We start from the raw sequence: 21,220 nt of genomic DNA, 5'->3' as shown, positions 1-21,220 counted from the left end.
GGTTAGGAATTCTAAGTCACAAGATGAGACAGGAGGTCTGTACAAGATACAGGTCATAAAGACCTTGCTGATAAAACAGGTCGCAGTACAGAAGCTGGCTAAAACCTACCAAAACCAAGATGGCAGTGAGAGGAACAATGGTTGTCCTCACTGCTACACTCCCACCAGCACCACGACAGTTTACAAATGCCATGGCAATGTCAAGAAGTTACCCTACATGGTCTAAAAAGGAGAGGCATGGATAATCCACCTTATTTCTTGATTGTTTAGCATACAATCAAGAAATAACCATAAAAAGGGGCAACCAGCGGCCCTCGGGGCTGCTCTGCCCATGGAGCAGCCATTCTTTTATTCCTTTACTTTGTTAATAAACTTGTTTTCACTTTACCTTATGGACTCACCAGAATTCTTTCTTGTATAAGATCCAAGAACCCTCTCTTGGGGTCTGGATCGGGACCCCTTTCCAGTAACACTCTCTCACCTCCCACTGATCTTTTGCCTCTGACTGGTTATCTTCTCCCCATATCTCCTCTACATCTATACAGTGGTCCTCCCTCATGTTTCAGTTACCCACAGTGAACGAAAGACTGAAAATATTACATGGAAAATTCCAGAGATAATTCATAAATTTTAAATTATGCACTGTCCTGAGGAGCGTGATGAAATCTCATGCATTCTGCTCTTTCCCACCAGGAATGTGGATCATCCCTTTGTCCAGCGTCTCTGCACTGTAGACACTCCAGGCCCATGAATCACTTAGCAGTGTTTGTGTTCAAAGAATCCTTATTTTACTTAATAATGGCCCCAAAAGACAAGAGTAGTGAGGCTGGCAATCTGCATATGCCAAAGAGAACTGTAAAGTGCTTCCTTTTGGTGAAACGGTAAAAGTTCTTGACTTAAGGAAAAAGAAATCACATGCTGGAGCTGCTAAAATAAGAACAAATTTTCTATCCATGACATCGTGAAGAAGAAGAAAGAAATTCATGCTAGTTTTGCTGTCACACCTCAGATTGCAAAAGTGATGGCCACAGTGCATGATAAGTGCTCAGGTGGAAAAGACATTACATTTTGGGGTGGAAGACATGAGCAAGTGACAGCAGTGTGTCACACCAGAAAGCACTGAGCCCATACAAAGACTTCAGCAAGGGATCTGAAATGAGTGACACCAAGCCATTTACTGCAAATAAGGGATGGTTACACACATTCAGGAATACAGAAGGTCAACAGTAGCCTAACACCATGTCACAATGCCTATGGCGTTCACCTCACTTCATCTCATCTCACTGTACCATCTCATATCATCACAAAAGGAAGGGTAAGTATAGAACAATAAGATATTCGAGAGGCCACATTCACATAACTTGTATTACAGAATATTGTTTTAACTGCTCTATTTTATTATTAGTTACTATTAATATCTTACTGTGCCTAATTAATAAATTTAACTTTATCATGGGTACATATATAGTAAAAAACATAGTATATATAGTTGACCCTTGAACAATGTGGGGTTTAGGGGCACTGGCCCCGCCACAGAGTCAAAAATCCACATATAACTTTTGCTTCCCCAAAAAAGTTAATTACTAATAGCCTACTGTTTACCAGAAGCCTTATCAATAACACAAAAAGTGGATTAACACATATTTTGCATGTTATATGTACTACATACTGTATTCTTACAATAAAGTAAGCTAGAGAAAATAAAATGTATTAAGAAAATCATAAGGAGGAGGAAGAAGATCTAGTTGCTGTCTCGGGGTGGCAGAGGTAGAAGAGAATCCATGTATAATTTTACTTCAAATCCATGTTGCTTAAGGGTCAACTGTTTGGTACTGTCCACAGTTTCAGGCATCCACAGGGGCTCTTGGAAGGTATCCTCCGCTGATAATCCTCTGCTGATAAGCAGTTTTCTACTGCACTACACCCTTCAAAAAGCAGGTCAAGTCCACCCTGCTGTACAAAGCCTTCCCTGATATGCCCTAACGTGTCTCTACTGTATGCCTAAGGACCTCTCATAACCTGTGCCTACAGAGCAAACTTTTTGTTCTAGGAAAGCTGTATGATGCAGCAGGAAAAAAGTAGGATCTAGATCAGAATATCTGACCCAAGTCTCACTGTGTGGTTACGGACAAGTCACATTGTTTTACTGAGCCTTAGAATCCCTGTCATTAAAATGTGAGTGAAACAATGAAGTATACAAAGTACATTAAAATTACAAAAAGCTATATAAATATGAGCTATTCTTATTATTAAGATTAAGAATATCATTAGGAATAAAGTAATAAAGCTATTCTTATTATATGTGTAAATAATTTTCCATAAACATACTGTTAACTCTCAACTGACAGGGAGCCCACCTAATATTTATTTTATACACCAAAGAACCAAGCATAATGTAGACATTTGTTGATAATATATATGTACTAATAAAATAGCATATTTGTTAGTAGATAAACATACCTCCCACATTCTATGTAAAGGCAGTTCAATTAATATTAAATATTAATTGAGCCTCTTTTCTCAGAATGCACCAAGAGAGTTAGAGTAACTTACCAATGTGATTGGTAATTTAGGAAAAATAAACAGAAAATGATGCACTGAGCACCTCTCTTTTTTCTCCTGGGAGCTAATCCCCACTTAGGAAATACATATCCTCTACTGCTCCTATAGGGTCAGCACTCCCCATACATGGCTCAGACCAACCTTGCTTACAATAGGAATATAAGTCCGTCCAATTCTGAAGCTCAACAGGAAGTGCATTTGCTTGTAGACAGTTACAATCAATTCCCCCAACCTAGACTTTATCAGTAAAAAATACAGTATTTTGGTTTCTATCTATTTTAGTCCTTGTTTTATTTCTCAACTAGTTCAAAACCAACCTAGTAAAGAAAGGTATCATTGTTGGACTTCCTTAAGAGACCTCAAGATTATTTGTAATTGATTCCATAGAAAAAGATACTCAAAGTAAGGTCCTATATCTTGAAATACTCAAAAGTAAATGGTCCCCCTTTCATTAATTAAAAGATACACTTTCTAGGAAATGCAAAAATTCAAATTCTTTAAAAAACATTTCAAAAGATATACACATATATATAATTTTCAAGAAAACCCATGTAATATTTTTCTGTTGAACTCCTAGGTCTTCATAAGGTATAACTACATGAATAGCGTATTTTAAAAGATAAAAGGACGATTTCTCTATGAACAGCTAGGTTTTCAAAACAAGCAAGCAAATTTTTAAAAATGGCTTTTTCTTTTATTGCTCTAAGTTCTACCTCTATACTTAGAACCACGAACATCCCAACTAGGTCAAAATGCAGTCACCAGAGGAAGAAAGTGTGTTGCCTATAAACAAGTACAAAGAGTGTCAACCTTACTAGAAATCATAGAAATGCAAATCAAGACCAAAATAAGATATTTTACTCCCATTAGATTGACAAAAATTAAGAAGTCTGACAGTACTGCAATTGGAGAAGATACAGATCAACAGACTCTCTTATGCATTGCTGATAGTTTACATAGTCACTTTGGAAAACAATTTAGCTTTTTTTTTTTTTCCTAAAGCATTACCTTTTAAAGCTTAACATTCACATGTCTTAAGGCACTGAGCCTATACAAAAACTTCAGCAACGGATCTGAAATGAGTGGCACCAGGCCATTTACTGGCTCACATATTTTAAGGCCCAGTAATTCCACTCCTAGATACATGCCCAGCAGACACATACAAGAATATCTGCACCACAGCTGTCCTTAACAGCAAAAGACCAGAAAGAAGTCAAATACTTAACAACAGGAGAACAGAAAAATTAACAGCAATATAAACACACAGTAAATACAAAAGCATTGAAAAAAGTGTACTGTAACTATATGTAACATGAACCTGAATTACAAAATGCTGAATGAAAAAAGCAAGAATACATAGAACATGTCTTTTTTTTTTTTTTTAAAGAAAAAGTTTAAAAGTGATTCAAACAAAACAATAGAATTCTGCTTCTATACATGAGAGGATAACTGTTACAGGACACGCTCTCCTACCATAAACAGCTAGAAAAGTTTACAAGTTATTTGAAATAACTGTTTTCAGACATTAAACAACTGGCAGCACAGGACTGTGATCTCTGACAGAGGGAAATACACGAAGTACAACTGCCCTACATTTCTGCCTAAAGGCAATTTCCAGACTACGCAGAAAGAGAGGAAATGCAAATAGAGCCCAACTGTCTCTGAAAAGAGATAACAGAAATCTAATTTCTAGGGAGTGGCTAGAATTTTCAGAGCAATGTCCTGGAGAAGAAGTTGTGCAGGAGAAGATATTCAAAAATCATCATGAGGGACCCCTTGAATGTTTGGGTGAATACAAATCTGCTTAGGTATAGGGTGAAAGTCCACAAGGCTGAGCAAAGTGCAACTATCAGGATAAAGAACAAATTAAGGAGAAGGTAAGGTGTAAGCTGAATAATTCCCAGAGCTCACATGAGGTTGCAAATTGAGTTCCCACCAGACAGAATGAAAAGATCTCATTGAACGTGGAGGTAATTTAACAGACACCTCAAAAGACTCTTTAGTGGAGGAACTAACCTGGATCTAGACAAAAAGCTACTATAAACAAACCATAACAATGCTTAAAAATAAGCCTGAAAAAGATAAGCTGATCTACAAGTAACTTAAGTGCCTGACCAAAAAAAAAAAAAAAAAATTCAAAAGGGTTTAAAGAAGGCAATAAAATCCAAACACTCAACAATATAACATCTGCAATGTCTAGCATTCAATTAAAAAAATTACTGTACATGTGAAGAAACAAAAATGTGACCCATAAACATGAGGAAAACCAGTCAATAGAAACAGACCCCAAAATGACAGATAACAGAAAAAGATATTTTAAAACATTTATTACAAATATTATAACATGTAAACAAAAATGTAAAGGAAATCATGAACATAATGAAAAAGAGAAAAGGGAGACACAAAAACTGATGAAAAATAAAATATCTGAAATGAAAATTTCACTGGGTAGAATTAATAGAGGACTAGGCACTGCAGACAAAATGATGAATGACCTTAGAGACACACAGAAATACAAAACCATCCCAAATTAAGGAAAGCAAGAAAAAAAAGTCTGAAAAAACATGAGCACAGCCAGATTTGTGGTAAAATATAAACTAAGTTAACATGTAACCAGAGTCCCAAAAGAAGACAGGAAAGGAGAAAATTAGAAAAAAATATTTGAAGAAATAAAGGCCAAAAGGTTTCCAAATTTGAATAAAACTATAAGCCCATAGATGAAGAAGCTCAATGAATCCCGAGCACAAGAAACATGAAGAAAATGACACCAAGGCACATCATAATCAAACTGCTGAAAATCAGCTGTGACCAAGCACGGTGTCTCACGCCTATAATCTCAGCACTTTGGGAGGCCGAGGCAGATGGATCACTTGAGCCCAGGAGTTCAAGACCAGCTTGGGCAACATGGGGAGACCCCATCTCTACAAAAAAATACAAAAATGAGTCATGCACAGTGGCATATACCTGTAGTCCTAGCTACCTGGCAGGCTGAGGTGGCAGGATAGCTTGAAGTGGAGCCCAGGAAGCCAAGGTTGCAGTAAGCCAAGATTGTGCCACTGCATTCCAGTCTGGGCAACAAAGTGAGACACTGTCTCCAAAAAAAAGAAAAGAAAAGAAAAGAAAAGAGGAAATCAGTTATAAAGAGATAATCCTAAAAGCAAGCTGGGAAAAAAAGACATTATGCATAGAAGAACAAAGACAATAATTGCTGTATGCTTCTCATCAGAAAAACGCAAGCCTGAAAATGACGAAAAGACATTTTAAAGGTGCTGGGAATTGTACATGAATGGTCACAGCGGCTTTCTTCAAAAGAGACCATAACTGAACACAACCCAAATGTCTACAAAAGATGAGTGGTATATTCTGGTATATTCAACAAATTCTGGTATATTCAAACAATGACATAGTATATAATAATAACAACGAACTATTCTTCATAAACCAACACATATGAATATGAAAAACACTACGCTGAACAAAAGAGTCCAGATACAAAAGAGTACATACTGTATGATTCCATTTATGTGGAACTGTAGGAAAACTGTAATGACAGAAGGCAGGTCATAATGTCTGAAGCCCAGGGTCATGTGGAGGATTGAATATAAAAGGGGATAAAGAGGGCTATGAGGGTGATGGAAATATTTTATATCTTCATTGTGGCAGTAGCAGTGGTTAAACTGGTGCCTACTGTTGCCAAAAATCATCTTCAAACTGTACATTTAAAATAGATGCATTTTACTGCATATAAACTAGATCACAATAAAACAATATATTGCTTAGATACACATATAGATAAACAATTTTTTTTTTCAAATCAAGGTAATGATAAACACAAAGTTTAGGACAGTCCCTAACCCTGGGATAGGAAGCTAGCTAGGAGGGAGGCAGAGGATTAAAAGGGAGAAATAATACACAGGTATATTAAATTACTGTCAATAATCTAGTTCTCGGGTTGGATAATATTTATCATATTATAAATAAACAAACAAAATAAGAAAAGCATCATCGGGGGGAGCAGTGATGACAGTGTATCACAATTAATCTAATTCTATGGACCTCAGGTAAAGAATAAAAAAAAAAGGTAGTCACCTCACCCATATATTTCCCATGTCTCAGATGTAGGAAATATGCGAATAAATCCACCTCGCCGATCATTCTCCTCCTTCACCCTTCGTAAAACTTTGATCTAGATGAAAAATAAGATAAAATGAGTACCTATTTTGAAAACCGGAGTCCATGTGGCTATAGGACAAAGGAAGATAGTTATGACCCAAGAATATGAAAGTAGCATGAAGGGAGAAATTAATTCCATTTAAAATGTTCTTCCCTGAGAAAACATTTCTCCAATCTTGAATCTTTCTCTTTTCAATGTAAGACATGAGTTTGTCATGAATATTATCAATCACTCACTAATTTTCACTAAACCCTGTGTTAACCCACAAAAGCCTAAAATGAACTTATCTTTACCTCCTCCATTGACAGACCAAGCACAGAACCACCCAACTTCCCTGGCCCTTTCTCCCGGGCTGAGCCCACGAGGTTTTTCATTTCCGCATCACTGGCAGAGAGTGGACGGCAACGCTAAGGAGAAGAAAATGAAAATAGTAAAAAAAATTTTTTTAAGTTTTCATTATTCCTCATTACCCTCTGTTCATTCCCTCAACATCATTATTTTTCCAAAGATTTATAAGCTCAAATTCATAGCCCACTTTCTGTAATTAATCTCAGCCTGGAACCCTGGAAAACAGACGAAAGCTAATAAACTCAAAGGCAAGAGGAGAAAACAGAACAGTAAAAGAACACTATGGGTTGAGAGAGAAAAGAGAAGAAAGAAAGAATGAGGTCCACGTGACTTTCTAAGCTAGTATTTAACCCAAACCTTGGTTTTAGAGCACATCCAATATTTCAAGGATATGGAAAAATCTGAAGATGCCCTCAATAGAAAAATAAATGTGTATTTATTTCAGTGGGTATATTTTTAGCACAGGAGATGAAGAATTAAGAGAATTGAGACATAAGACACAAAACCAAGGAACAATCTATTATATCACAAATGAAAAAGTTGGGCTGTGAAATGTTTTACAATTTGAGGGGGAAATATTGAGATGAGAGACATCAGTAACACAGAAAAGAGCTGTGGCCAAAAGGCTATCACTGTGGTTGCTGGACTTCAAGAGGCCTGGAACAAGCGTGACTACCCTGGGTACTCCAAGAAGGCAGTCAAATGGGCCCTGTCCATCACTGATCCCAGAAGAGGATCTTGGCTATTTCAGCTTCTACATGATGATGAGGGAGGTCATCTGAAAACATAAGTTTTAAGTGATTTTGATTTTATGCGAGTGGAGAAATAGAAAGGTAAAAAAGGAAGTCAGTATAAAAGCATAATAATACACTATTATTGAAATAGATGAAGTGACAGACAAAAATAAGACAAATCTGCCAAGTACAAAAAGTAAGAAAGAATTCGCCCACATGGGTGCAAATTGTCCTCTTGATTCTTAGAAGTAACTTCAACCAGAGAGCAGCAGCCCCATTGTCACGAGGTATTATTTCTCTTTCTCTATTTGTAGAATATCTATTCAAAGGCATTGTGGTAACTAACTTTTGGCCTTTTTAGCAACACCCGTTGTTATGGACTGAATGTTGGTTTCTCTCAAAAATTCTCATGTTGAAGTCCTAACCTCCAATGTGACAGCATTTGGAGATGGGACTTTTGGAAGGTAATTAAAGTCAGATGAAGTCATGAGAGTGGGGCCCTGGTGTAATGGGATTAGTGTCCTTATAAGAAGAGATGGTGGCTGGGCACGGTGGCTCATGCCTGTAATCCCAGCACTTTGGGAGGCCAAGGTGGGCAGATCACAAGGTCAGGAGATTGAGACCATCCTGGCTAACACGGTGAAACCCCATCTCTACTAAAAATACAAAAAATTAGCTGGGCGTGGTGGCGGGCACCTGTAGTCCCAGCTACTCGGGAGGCTGAGGCAGGAGAATGGCGTGAACCCAGGAGGCGGAGCATGCAGTGAGCTGAGATCACGCCACTGCACTCCAGCCTGGGCAACAGAGCAAAACTCCGTCTCAAAAAAAAAAAAAAAAAAAAAAGAGAGATGCCAGAGAGTTTGATCTCACTCTCTCTCCCCCAGACCCCAGCTAGTGTGTGTACAAAGAAGAGGTCATGTGAGCATACAACAAAATGGAGACCTATAAGCCAACAGAAAAAAGACTTAGAATGAAGCCTACCTTGCCGGCACCTCGGACTTCTCAGCCTTCAGACTGTGAGAAATAAATTTCTGTTGTTTAAGCCACCCAGCCTATGGCATTTTGTTATGACAGCCTGAACAGACTAATATATTCATGTACATAAATAACCAACCATGGATGGTTTTATCTTTGGACACAAGAGAGACCAACTAACCAATCTCCAAAGCTAGCATGGGAGTTATAAAAGCTAAATTTTCTGATTGGCAACTCCATGATGGATATCTATATCAAGAAAAACATGAAATCAACAGATGTAAGCAACATGTGAAGTGCAGGGGCTTTTACTGTGGTATCTTCAACATCCAGAACAATACACTGTACTTGGCATGAAGTCAATCAAGAAATATTGGTTGAACAAACAAATACGTGAAAGTGCTGACATCAATCATGGCTAGAAGTAAACTTTGCAGAAGGATTTTGGGAAATATTTTTACTTCCTCAATCTCTGGGAATAAATTAAACAGTAGATGTTAAAATGAGAGGGTTTATAGGGGAAAGTTGAAAGATTTAGGAAGGAAACAAATATAAATAATATAACCATTGTTTATAAATCTTTAAAAAGTGTGAACACTTATTTAATGTATAATTTGGAAAAAGCCAAAAATATTAAATGGATAGTTTGATGACTTTTCTCATGATCACACGCTACTTATTGTTTGCCAAAAAATACTTACCTAGTTCACCCATCACAGCATGTCTCTGATCATAAAGCCACTGGCAAAGCCTGGTGTGGTGGCTCACACCTGTAATCCCAGCACTTTGGGAGGCCAAGGCAGGTGGATCACCTGAGGTCAGGAGTTCGAGACCAACCATGGCCAACATGGTGAAACCTTGTCTCTACTCAAAATACAAAATTAGCTGGGCTTGGTGGCACATGCCTGTGGTCTCAGCTACGTGAGAGGCTGAGGCAAGAGAATCGCTTGGACCCTGGAAGCGGAAGTTGCACTGAGCCAAGATTGCCCCATTGCACTCCAGCCTGGGTGACAAGAGCAAAACTCTGTCTCAAAAACAAAACAAAACAAAACAAAACAAAAAACAAAACAATAAAGCCACTGGCAGTCAGTCTTCTACAGTTAAGTAGCTTTCTTACATGACACTATTTAAGGGCCTCAAATCTCAAATTACGTAAAGAGAGAGTAAGAAACAAACATTCATTTAAATGATATAATAAAAATAGGTATCTTTATTAAGCATTTAAGAACAGAAAGAATGCTACTTAGAAGGTTGATAAACTAAAAGCTATATCAAAGGTCAATTAAAAGTACTTAAAGAAAAAGTTATTAACTATTAAACAGATTAAGGAATGCATGGCTGTATTTAAAAGAACAGGGGTCAAATCACTATTGAATGACATCTAATGAGAACTTCCAATTCCTGGGTATTGTTTTTAATGGTTTTTTTAATATTCCTGGCTTCTAGAAATTGAGATAATGATGTGGCAACCTTCTCCTACTAACCTAATGTGGTTTCTGTAACCAATGAATTAGCACCCCAAAACTCTTAAAACTTCTCTGCCAATCACTTTCAAAGAGTTGTCTCCCATATACATTCACAACCACTCCTTTGTTACAGCCTACAATTCTAGGTCTAGCTACTGTGTACATTATTTGTGAATGTTTGGGGTCGGGTAGAGGCATGTAGGAATTCAGGTCTGTGCTTCTAGTTGGGGTATTTAAGAGCTCTGAGAAAGGTCTATAATTCTGTGACCTGAGTTATAGACACAGGTGAAAGAAAAGGTAGAGAAAGAGAGAAGGGAAGAAGAAAGGATAAGATGGACAGAAAAAAAGAAAATAAATGCTTATGAGTGTCAAGGAGACACACTTGGAGATTAAAAACAAAGCAAAGTTAAAAAAAAAAAAAAAAGGAATCAGACTGATTTGAAAGGCCACCAAGACTATCAAAAACAAGGGCAAAATAGTCCAAACGCAAGTCATTCTGTAGCTTTGCCTTTGGGCACATCAACTACATTCTCTGGGTGGTAGATATAATAAATCCACATATTCCCATGAGTTGACTGAATGCACTAAGGAAGTAAGGTCCTCTGAACTTAGAGAGGAGAACCATTGCCTCTGGCTAAAAGATACATGATTTAGATATCCAGTGCTCAGATAAATTATAAACTGTCAAATTACTGTCAAGAATTCTGCCATGCAACATGCACCAAGGATAAAGATGAATTTGTCAATAGTACAACTTACGATTCAGAAATCTTCCCAGAGAAGAAACCTTACATATCTAACCATCATTGCTAAGGAACAACTGGCTGAAAGTGTGAAATTATTGAGACAAGGAACCACCAGTCTCCACTCAATCAAAGTAGTAAGAAACAGATGTTGAATCAGAAAATGACTCTCAGCCTAAAAAAAGCTGGCAAGTACCAATGATGAGAAGAACTTAACAAAATGTGGAATGGGGAAAAATGGCAAGATATCCTAAGAATATGTCATAATTGAGGGGCAAAAATAAAATTTGCTTGACAGAGAACACATGCAAAGAATAAAAATCTCCCAATGCAGTTTTACAAAGTTTGGAATTCTTCATTAAAAGCAAAGGAACTAGAAATAGCTCAATTTATATGTGATACATTTTACCATCTAAAAAACAAAAGGTAAAATCAAGTTTAAAAGTAAAATGAATGCTATCAAATGAAAGAAAACAAATGGAAAAGACCACATTATCAATAAATCTGAATGGAAATGGACAAAAAAAATGGCTTCTAAGAGAAGGTTTAAACATACTGATAATCAGGGTATACTTTGAAATTGGCAGGTGGAGGGGAGAAAGTAAGTAGGCTTGTGTAACAGCATCTAGAAATTTGGAATAAATGTAAGCCAGCAGGTCTGAGAGACATGCATCTTGTTATTAAGGAAATTGGCTTTAAAAACAAACAAAACTTACCCAAACCACTTATAATTATGTTTGAAAAATCATGAAGAACTGAGGAGGTACCAGTTTAGAAAAAAACCAAATGAGGTACTAATCTTCAAAAATGTAAGAAGTATGCTCCTGGTGGTTACTGCCTGGTAAACCTAACTCGAATCCCTAGTAAAATAATGGAATAAATATTAAAAGGAAAAAATCCCTAATAACTTAGAGGATAATGGGCTTATGAAGAATAGTATGAAGAATGCTTTATTTTAAAACATGCTTTAAAAGTTTCATTTTTAGGACAAGATTTTTAAAAGGGGAACTATAGCAATATATTAAATGTCTTTGGATTTTAAAGAAGTATTTGAGAAAATTTCACAAAATTTTTATTCTAAATTATATTTCCAGTTGGGGGTTAGTGCCAGAATATAACACATCAACAAACACTGAAAACAGTGTAAATGCAAGATAAATAGCAGTGAATCAAGTTAGAAAGTGATTTCTGGAATGGGTATTAACTAAGCATTATTTAGAATCTTCATTAACGTCTGGAAGGAAAAACAAAATAGCATTTGTGGATGATGGCAAATGTGAAAAACATGACTACAAACAGGTGAATATCAAAATAACAAGAGATCTTGACAATGGGAAAATCAAAAGACTCAAAAGTGTGAAGGGGAGTAAATCTATCTTCTTAGTGTAAACTACATGTCTAGCACTTATCCTGAATATTTTACCTCTTATATTTTATCATTTCTTCCTCACCGTAACTTCATGTATATATTATTATCCCCATATGACAGATGTGGGAATTGAGCCTCAGAGAGGTAAGAGAACTTGCCCAAAGGTCTAATTGCTAGTTTTTGGCAGAGCTCAAATTTGAATCCAGGTCTATCAGACTGTAAAAGTCCATATTCTTTCCACAGTACCATGTCATACAATTTCTGGTGAGTGGAAAATTTGAACCATAGACATTAAAGAGAAAGGAGAAATATAGAGATAATGGTTTAAAAAGGAAAAGGCAGAAAAAGGGCAAAGGACTAAGAGAATTCACAATCTGACAGCAACAGAAAAAGAAAGCTTGACACAGTCTAACTGGTCAGAACAAAGAAATTTTTTTTTTTACTTAGCTCCAATGAAAATACTGTGAAGTTGAGTGCTTCGTTAACAGAAAGACAATGACAAAATAGAACATTGCAAAGTACAATAAAAGTCAAAGAATTCAACATGTATAAAGCTGGCTGAATAAAGCCAGAAAAGCTTTATGTCACGTAAGCAAGTATTCAGATACATTACTACTAAAGAGAGGTCTTGCTCTCCAACAAGCCTATTACAACCTATGGTAATTCAAGCAATGCAACTAGATGTAATGGAATTAAAATTGATAATGAGAAATTAAGATTAGAATTATATATCAAAGGCCGGGCATGGTGGCTCATGCCTGCAATCCCAGCACTTTGGGAGGGCCGAGGCAGGCAGATCGCTTGAGCTCAGGAGTTCCAGACCAACCTGTGTAACAAGTCAAAACCCTCATCTCTACCAAAAATACAAAAAATTAGCCAGGCGTGGTGGTGTGCACCTGTAGTCCCAGCTAATCAGGAGGCCAAGGTGGGAGGATCACCTGAGCCCAGGAAGTCCAGGCTGTAGCGAGCTGTGATCGCGTCACTGCACTCCAGCCTGGGTGATGGAGTGACATGCTGTCTCAAATAAGTAAGTAAAAATAAATTAGAATTACATATCAAAGACACTTCTTTACAGTCAAATGCCACAGGCTATGAAAGAGTACCCCTTTCCTAATGTACTCCTTTCAGTACATTAGTTCCAGATATATTTAGAATATAAGCTCTTTGAAGTCAACAGCATTATTTTGTTTTGTTTTCTGCCATGGGAGCAACTAGCATACTTAGGTATTTACTAAATATAAAATACTACATATTATAGAGTTTCGAATTCCACCAACTAAGCACCAAAACTCATACTACAGAGCCACATTAATCAGTTACTAAATATTAGACAAGGCATCCAGTAAGTTATTTTTCATTTCTTGGATTCACATAAACCATATAAATCACTTTATCAGAAACAGTAGCTAAGAAAAGTTACACGTCAAGCATTCAAGCTTACCAGAAATTGCATCAGAGAGTACAAACGCCAAAATAAATATACTGGAGCTTTTTGCTAAACAACAGTTGCAGTGACACGTTTATATATGAGAATATCTATATCCCTCATACTAAAGCATCAAATAGCAGGCACAGGACCCCCACTGCTAGCCTATTACTTCAAAAAGAATTTTTTAAATCTGTGCAGAAGAAAGCAGTGGTTAATCTCAAACACTGCTAACAAAAACAGTAAGAAAGCAAATGCTGATCATTCAGAAAGAAAGATGTTTGTATTTCAAAGGTAGCATCTGAGACACTATTGTGGCAGAGCTTCTAAGATTTATAAACTGCACATCACTACATATTTGAAATGTCACCTGCTAAGGAACTCAAATACAACCCTACACCCAATGTGAAAACATTTCCAATATTAAGCTATAGACAACAGTATGTTTCATAAGATGTCTGAAAAAAAAATTGAAGTTCATTTGTGAACTGGAAAATTTCCTTCCTGGATTATTTTGGTCAAAGTGATAGATATGCCTTCAAGCCCCTGTTCCTCATTTAAATTCAACTGTCTCCATCTCAGTATAATCACTATCAGGAAAAGAGGATCCCTAAGTTCCTGCATCCTCTACTCTTATATCCTATAACCAAAAAGACTTCTATGCATTTATTTTCATTCACTTTGTTATTAAACTGCGCAAAAAAATAGGTACATAAAAATATGTACCATGAAAAACTAAAGCTAAAAAACTTTCCATTTGGAGAATGAAAATAAAATTTGAATGAAGTCTCCAAAAGATCTAGAACTTACCTGCTTGGCCTTTGACGACTGAAACTGTGCAGATACTGGACGCTATAAAAGACAGAAAAATGGAATAAACCCTTATCTTCTCCTAATATGCCTACATTTTCCATCTCCTAGATCTATGATATAAAAAAGGAAAAAATAATCTCCAAGCAGAAACCAAAAGCAAGAGCCCTACACTTTGTGGTTGGAAGGTTAGAACATTTATCTTTCACACTGCTTTCTCCTATGCCATATATATTCCAGCTTCAACTTCTCACCACTGAGGGCACAATCCTACTGCCAGATACTGAAGATCCTGAAGTCAACTAGTCCACCTGACAAACTGGTTTCACACAGTACACATGACCAATCTACAGTTCCTTTAGCCTTTATATAAGTGTCCTGTAGGCTGCTTATGGATGTAATCATGCCATTACCTACCAGTTGGCAAAACAAGCATTGAACAGATTTTCTAGAGTTTGCAAAGAGTTGCCAATAAAGCTGACAGGCAAACTAAGAAAAGGGACCAATTCATTTAAGACTGGCAATACAGCTACCTCTAGAAGTGAAACTTGGCAGAAACTGTGTTAAAGCTGCACAGAAATGTTCATGATCCTTTATACATAATTCTGTGGTTCTTGCCACAGATACTGCAGGAAACAATTTGCAAAGGAATGTGACTGCCTAAATTAAGTTTTTCTAGTACACCTAGGTTAATCCTCTACTTTTTCTTATTAAAAATTAAAGAAAACCCTTTGATCTGTGATGATGCACTGATCAAGTACAACCCTGGTAACTGATTTTATATCTAATCCAAGATAATAGCCTTTAAAATACAGTACACCCTGTTCCACATCCCAACATTAATTAGGGAATAATTCTGCAGCACGGGGTCATAGATAGGCATAGACTGAATCTAGCTCAAAGACATGTTATGCTTGGCCTGCAAAGTATTGTTTCTAATGAAGTGGCTGCCAATACTTAAAAGTAAGATTTCTGATTTCTCTTGACAATAGGAAGATCTCATAACACCTGGCCCACACTTATGCCTGATAGTAATTAGCTAGAGCACATTAGTAAAACAGCCATCCCTTTCAGATGAGGTACGCACTCTCCAGTTTACCTCAGTCATATCACTCTTGGCTGTTTTATGCCTGCCTCTATTTACTCATTTATATTACCTGCCTGCAGGCCCTCTAGGCATTTGAGTTTGAAAACCCTGTTCCAATAAAAAATTATCTGAATAAATAATAGCATATGGGTTTCGCAAACAGAAAATAGCACTACTCCAAATGAGACTAGCAAGCAAAAGGAACAAGAGCAGGAATGGGAGTGGAAGAAGGGAGGAAAAAAGTGGGGAGTAAAGGGTTAAAGTGGAGTTGGGGCAGGGATAAAAGGAGAGAAGAAAAGGAAAGAGAAAATGGGGAGTAGGAAGAAAAAGCTGCTTATGCCTTCAAAGAGCCTACAATCTGGCAGGAGAGTACAGAACAATTTAAAAGCAACAAATCAATGAATGCAAAACAATGTAATATAGAACAAGTAAATAAATGTTAAAATGAAAAGTAAAGGTGATGATGGATTTAATAAGAAAAGACTTCCAAAATGTCTGAGCAGGCAAAGCAATCAAACCAGATGGGAAGAGAAGAGCAAAGTGGATTTTTTTTTAAATAAGAAGAAATGTTAAAGGCCAAGAAACAAAAGTGGAAAATTAGCAGGGTCAAAACAGACAGGGACTGACAAGATGATGGAATGAGTAAATAGAAGGATCAGCTGATTGGTTTAACTGGAACAAAAATGCAGAGTACACAAAGACCGAAGCAATGCTTGATCAAATAATATTTTAGACAAGTATAAGTTTCTTTGGGCTTTTATCTCATTTAGCCTCAATAACTCATGATCATGGAGGGTCCTTTGAGGAGAATTACTTGTAGAGAAGATACTATTTCAAGAAAGCATCTTCTTTACAAAGCTAGTCTGAAGATCAGAAAGAATGCAGTAATGACTAAGAATTAATAGGCTCCTTTTCTGTGCCTTGTTTCTGAGCATATCAATCTGAGGCGGAAAAAACGTGATTTTTAAAAACAGAAAGAAGGAAGATAATGAAAAAAAGAAGCCAAGAGAAAAGACAAAACAAAAAACAGGGAGTAAGTTTCTTGGAAAATGTTGAAAGCATAAGCTATTAGCCACAGCTGAATATAACTGCCTCCCGTCTAGAGTGATCCCCAAATTCTCCTGCTCTAAGTGACCTCATACCCACAGTGCTTCTGCTCCCACAGTTACATCAGCCGCCACTTCCCAGTAAGCCTCCTTCAGGCTCCCTGCTGTGGAATTGGCTTACCTGAGGTTTCTGGAAAGGGTTTCGCCTGGAAGACTCAAAGGTGGGATAAATTGGCCGAGTTGATGCCCGCTGGGCAGGATCTTGGCACACAAATCCTGAATGGGGAATGGGCAACATTAAAACCTGCCATTTTCTAAGAAATTAGCAGGTCTGGCTGCATCTTTTCTTTAGATACACAAACTCAGTTTCACTGTCATAAATATCACAGAGATCTATCCTCAGGAGCATAATGCACAACTCTCCCACACACACCCTCTGAACTCTGAACCACCATAACTAGAGAGAAGAAAAGGGAAATCTCCAGATGAATTAACCTTGCTGGTTGGGTAGCTGAAATGTGATTCTGAGTGAGAAAGAGATGTAGATTTTTGAGGAACTTAAGAGTAACTGCAAATTACCATTTTAAAACACACAGTTGTTAATAAAAACAAGTTACTTTAAAGTGGCTACCTGGATGATGACTGGAAAATAAAGTTATTTTTACAAAAGCAAGTGAACAGTCTCATCCTGTTACATGATCTACTTCTGGAACTGCAGAAGGTGGTCTATTGGCAACTTTCAAAATTGGCTTTGTAGATTATCTATGGCTTTGGAAATTGGACTTCAGCTAATTTCACTTACTTCCTAAAAAGAAGCAGATTCCCATCCAGGGAGAATAGAGTAGCTAAGTTTTATAGCATTTGCTGGTACATCAGGTACTAGTTCATTTCAAATATATTTTATTATGTCTTTTTATAGTACCTAAAAAAAACCAACAAGCCCACAAAATACCCACCTGACTGCCCATCTCCACTTCAAAGTTTTGGCTTATCTACTTAAAATGAGATTTCTTCTTTGGGCTGCTTTGGTTATAACTACTACAGAAGGGATCACGTTGAGACCAGTAGAGACTGTCTAGCAGAAATATAGCCAGTCTCCTTTGCAACAAGGCTTCTTCAGTGGGTTTTACTTTCCCAGCTTGGAGAAAAATACACTTTCTCCAGATCTTTGCTAATTCTCTTCCTCAGCTCCTAATTCCTGTGCCTCAGGTCTCAGCCTTAGTTGTGGTTCAGCCTCAGGACAGGATGGAGCCAAGTGTCGTAGAAACATATAAACATTTCCCTGAAAATATAATTTTTTAGTACAAACCATTCAGTATGGCTTAGGACCTGCCAGTTGGCAAAACCTATGGAGTCTGATAAAATGGACGCTCCGGTTAATTTTTATGTGAGTCCAGTTCAGAAAATACTACTACTCACCTACAACAGTGAACATATCTGAAATCATACTGGCTTTAATCTTTAGGTCCAGAGGCGCATCACTAACAGAACAGAGAAAGAAAAGAGCAATTAATAAGTGTGTAGGTTAACAGAATAGCCGCCCTCTGATGGGTCCCAATATAGCAAAGTTTCCAAATGTCAATGAAGAGCAACACATAAAGCCCATAAAATCCACGGGGGCGGTGGGGGAAAAATCCTGGGCAAAAATATGAGAAATGAAATCCTGGTGTTAAATTCGTCCTCTGTAATGCAAACGCAGCACCATCCATTGATTCTCTAACATGCAATTTTCTTTATACCAGAAGGTCTTGTGCAATTCAAAATTTGCACAAGTCAAGAATACCACTTCATTAAAACTGTGGATTTTAGAGGTTCAGATTTTCAGTATGCTCTTTTATGAGTATGTCCACCACCATTCAAATTACTTTTTGCTGCTGCAACAGTCAAGTCACATTCACACGCAAGAGAAGCAACTCTGGCCACACTGGTACTTTTTAAAGTCTTTATTGTCTGCTCTAAAACAAATTTCTTAGGCTTGCAGGCTTGCGAATACGGCAAAAAAAGAAAAAAAAAATACAACTTATACCAAAATCTCACCAGATGGGCGGGAACCCACATGAAAACAAAAACAACATCGACCAAAAGCAAGAGGCCTCCCTGCGGCAGTGACGGCCACGGTGGCTTCAGTGCTGAGGTGTTCCTCCACGAACCAAACTGCTCTGGCCGCTATACTCAGTGCCTCGTTCTGGGGATTTCTCACTTTTAAAGTATAGTATAATATACTTTACTGGGCAACCTACAAAAGGCTGACTTGACGAAAGTTGCATAACATCTGAAGCATCTGTAATATCTAGCTCTACACCTTACTATGGAGGTTAAGCCAAACTCCCACTCCAAAAGTAGTCAATCTGTCTTTATTTGATTCCTTGGCATTTTGCCAATATCTCTCATCCTTAAAAACTCAGCAGCTGGGTGGTCTTTGGCATAAATCTCTAGAGTTCTCAGTTTAGAGAAGTGTACAGCGAACAGAAATTCTGGCTGTAGCTGCAAATATAATAAGAATTTTCCCTGGTATTGAAAAATATGTTTCTTTTCTTCTAAACAATAGGTTAGTAAAAAAAAGATTTTTAAGTTGTTTGAAGTTTTTGACTTTAAACTTGGATGACTTAAACATGAGACAGGGTAAAAGGACCACATATTATCCACATGGCCCTAGATCCAGGTTTATACCTTTATAGTGTATGTGGATTTGAACCTGTAAAACTTTCGGTAATGAAGGAAATACCTTATGTATTTCTTTACCCTTAATAGAAGACCTACTATTAAAAAAACTACAGGGATAAAACTGAATGCAAGAATCATCCCTTAGAAACCTAATAAACAGGAATGATAGAATTGTAAATTGACTAGGAAGACAGAGATCCATGGTTGTCATATGCACTTTGATATTATGCCATAAACCAGCTGATTTAAGAAAGTCTGGTTATCTCCACCTAATAACTAGGAAAAAAACAGTCTCCTAGTGCCAAGAGAAATGATCAAAAAAAAAAAAAAGTGCTTTAAGTACTACTTGAAGATTTGTCCTTTTGTAGTTGATGGAACTGACTTACCAGGCCAAAGAAGGAGAGAGATTCACTTCCAACAACCATGGCTTCAGAGTAGAATCTATGAGCACGTCAAAGCCATAGAGTTCTAGAAATACAACACAACACAATACACAAGATCATTTTCCATGTCACAACTACACAAAGATCTAGAAGACTCAATCTCATTAACTCCCAGGCCTAGAAACTCACTGAGTGTAAGTAGCAAGTGGAAGTAGAAGCAGAGAATCTTTCAAGAATCTTTCAAGTTCAAGAGAAATTAATCAAGTTCTAGGAATAAGAAAACAATGCTATAAAATTCCACTGTTTTTATCATGCAGTGTCTATTGATGTTCCTAAATCCTACATAGAAAGCGACCTGACTCTAGAATAGTTAACAAGCACGATTCTGCTGTGCTTATGGGCGCAAAAAAAAAAAAAAAAAAAAAAAAAAGAGGTGGGGAAAGGGATGAAACAAGCACAACCAATACCAACACTGCTTTAGGCCTTCTCTGAATTTCCCTTCCCCAATCCCTCCCTGCCAACTTTGAAAACAGAAACATCTCCTGAAGGCATTTCTCTAGAATCCTTCCATCACATTTTCTTAAACCAAGATATTGCTTTTGCAACCTAGGTCAAGAAGACATATAAATGTATTTATTCTTTCCCCTCTCCTACAGCTTCAATTTCCCTTTGAAGACAGAAAATAAAACACACTAGCCCAACATGAACCAAAAGACAGACAAGGAAAGAGAAATCAGTGGTAGCAGAGCACAGGTGTGACAAGGTATCTTGCACTACTAATATTATTTAAGAAGGGTAGGAGCCAGAGATCAAGTTTATGGATTCTGTATTGATTCTCTTTCTCTACCTTCCCAACTGTTGCAAAGAGAAAGCAAGACCCAGAAGCAAGTGTTCTTCCCAGAATGCCTGGTTTCATTTAACAAGTTCAGGGATGAGAGGTTAACTTTGAAACCCTTCTTATTATTACTGAGACTTCCTCTACAAAAATCACGGTAATGTACAGTCCTGTGTGTGTGTGTGTGTGTGTGTGTGTGTGTGTGTGTGTGTGTGTATGTATATGTGTATATTTATAGCTATATCTATATATATATAAAACATCACTCCTAAACATCCCATCCTGTGACCCTCAAAAAAACTGCTTATATTTTTTCTCTAGAAGTAAACACTACCACACTACCTTCCTTACTGTTTGATCAGAGGTCACAGACCAGAGCTCACACCCACAGAACACAACGAGGTATTTTCCAGAAATTAATTCTGATACAAATTTCCTTGCTTCAAGAAGGATTTTTAAATTTCTCAATACTCTCAGAAAACAAAAAAATAGACTCTAAAAAGATGGCTGCCAAAACTCTCTTCTAGAACACAGGGAGTCTGAAGTTACATGATGTATTAAGAATCCTAGAATGAGGCCGGGTGTGGTGGCTCATGCC

General features: G+C 37.2%; 1 protein-coding gene across 50 annotated transcripts in view; it reads right to left on the bottom strand.

The window, feature by feature from the left end:
• Positions 1 to 21,220, bottom strand: part of TTLL5 (tubulin tyrosine ligase like 5) — a 297,434-nt gene that overhangs the window by 206,233 nt on the left and 69,981 nt on the right. For 28 of the 50 annotated variants that reach the window (XM_055097299.2, XM_055097300.2, XM_055097295.2 and 25 more), the window contains exons 13-17: positions 19,791 to 19,872; positions 18,160 to 18,221; positions 16,922 to 17,016; positions 7,030 to 7,143; positions 6,657 to 6,748 (exon numbers count right to left, since the gene is read on the bottom strand). In XM_055097299.2, the coding sequence (XP_054953274.1) occupies positions 6,657 to 6,748; positions 7,030 to 7,143; positions 16,922 to 17,016; positions 18,160 to 18,221; positions 19,791 to 19,872 (445 nt within the window). Of the gene's footprint in view, positions 1 to 6,656; positions 6,749 to 7,029; positions 7,144 to 14,607; positions 14,650 to 16,921; positions 17,017 to 18,159; positions 18,222 to 19,790; positions 19,873 to 21,220 lie in introns of all 50 variants that reach the window. The other 22 variants (XM_008977927.5, XM_055097264.2, XM_055097276.2 and 19 more) reach the window with 1 other exon arrangement.

This window comes from Pan paniscus, chromosome 15 (genome assembly GCF_029289425.2).
Source record: "Pan paniscus chromosome 15, NHGRI_mPanPan1-v2.0_pri, whole genome shotgun sequence".
Taxonomy (NCBI): Eukaryota; Metazoa; Chordata; class Mammalia; order Primates; family Hominidae; genus Pan; species Pan paniscus.
The sequence above is the reverse complement of the archived record's forward strand: the minus strand, read 5'-3'. Positions and strand labels throughout refer to the sequence as shown.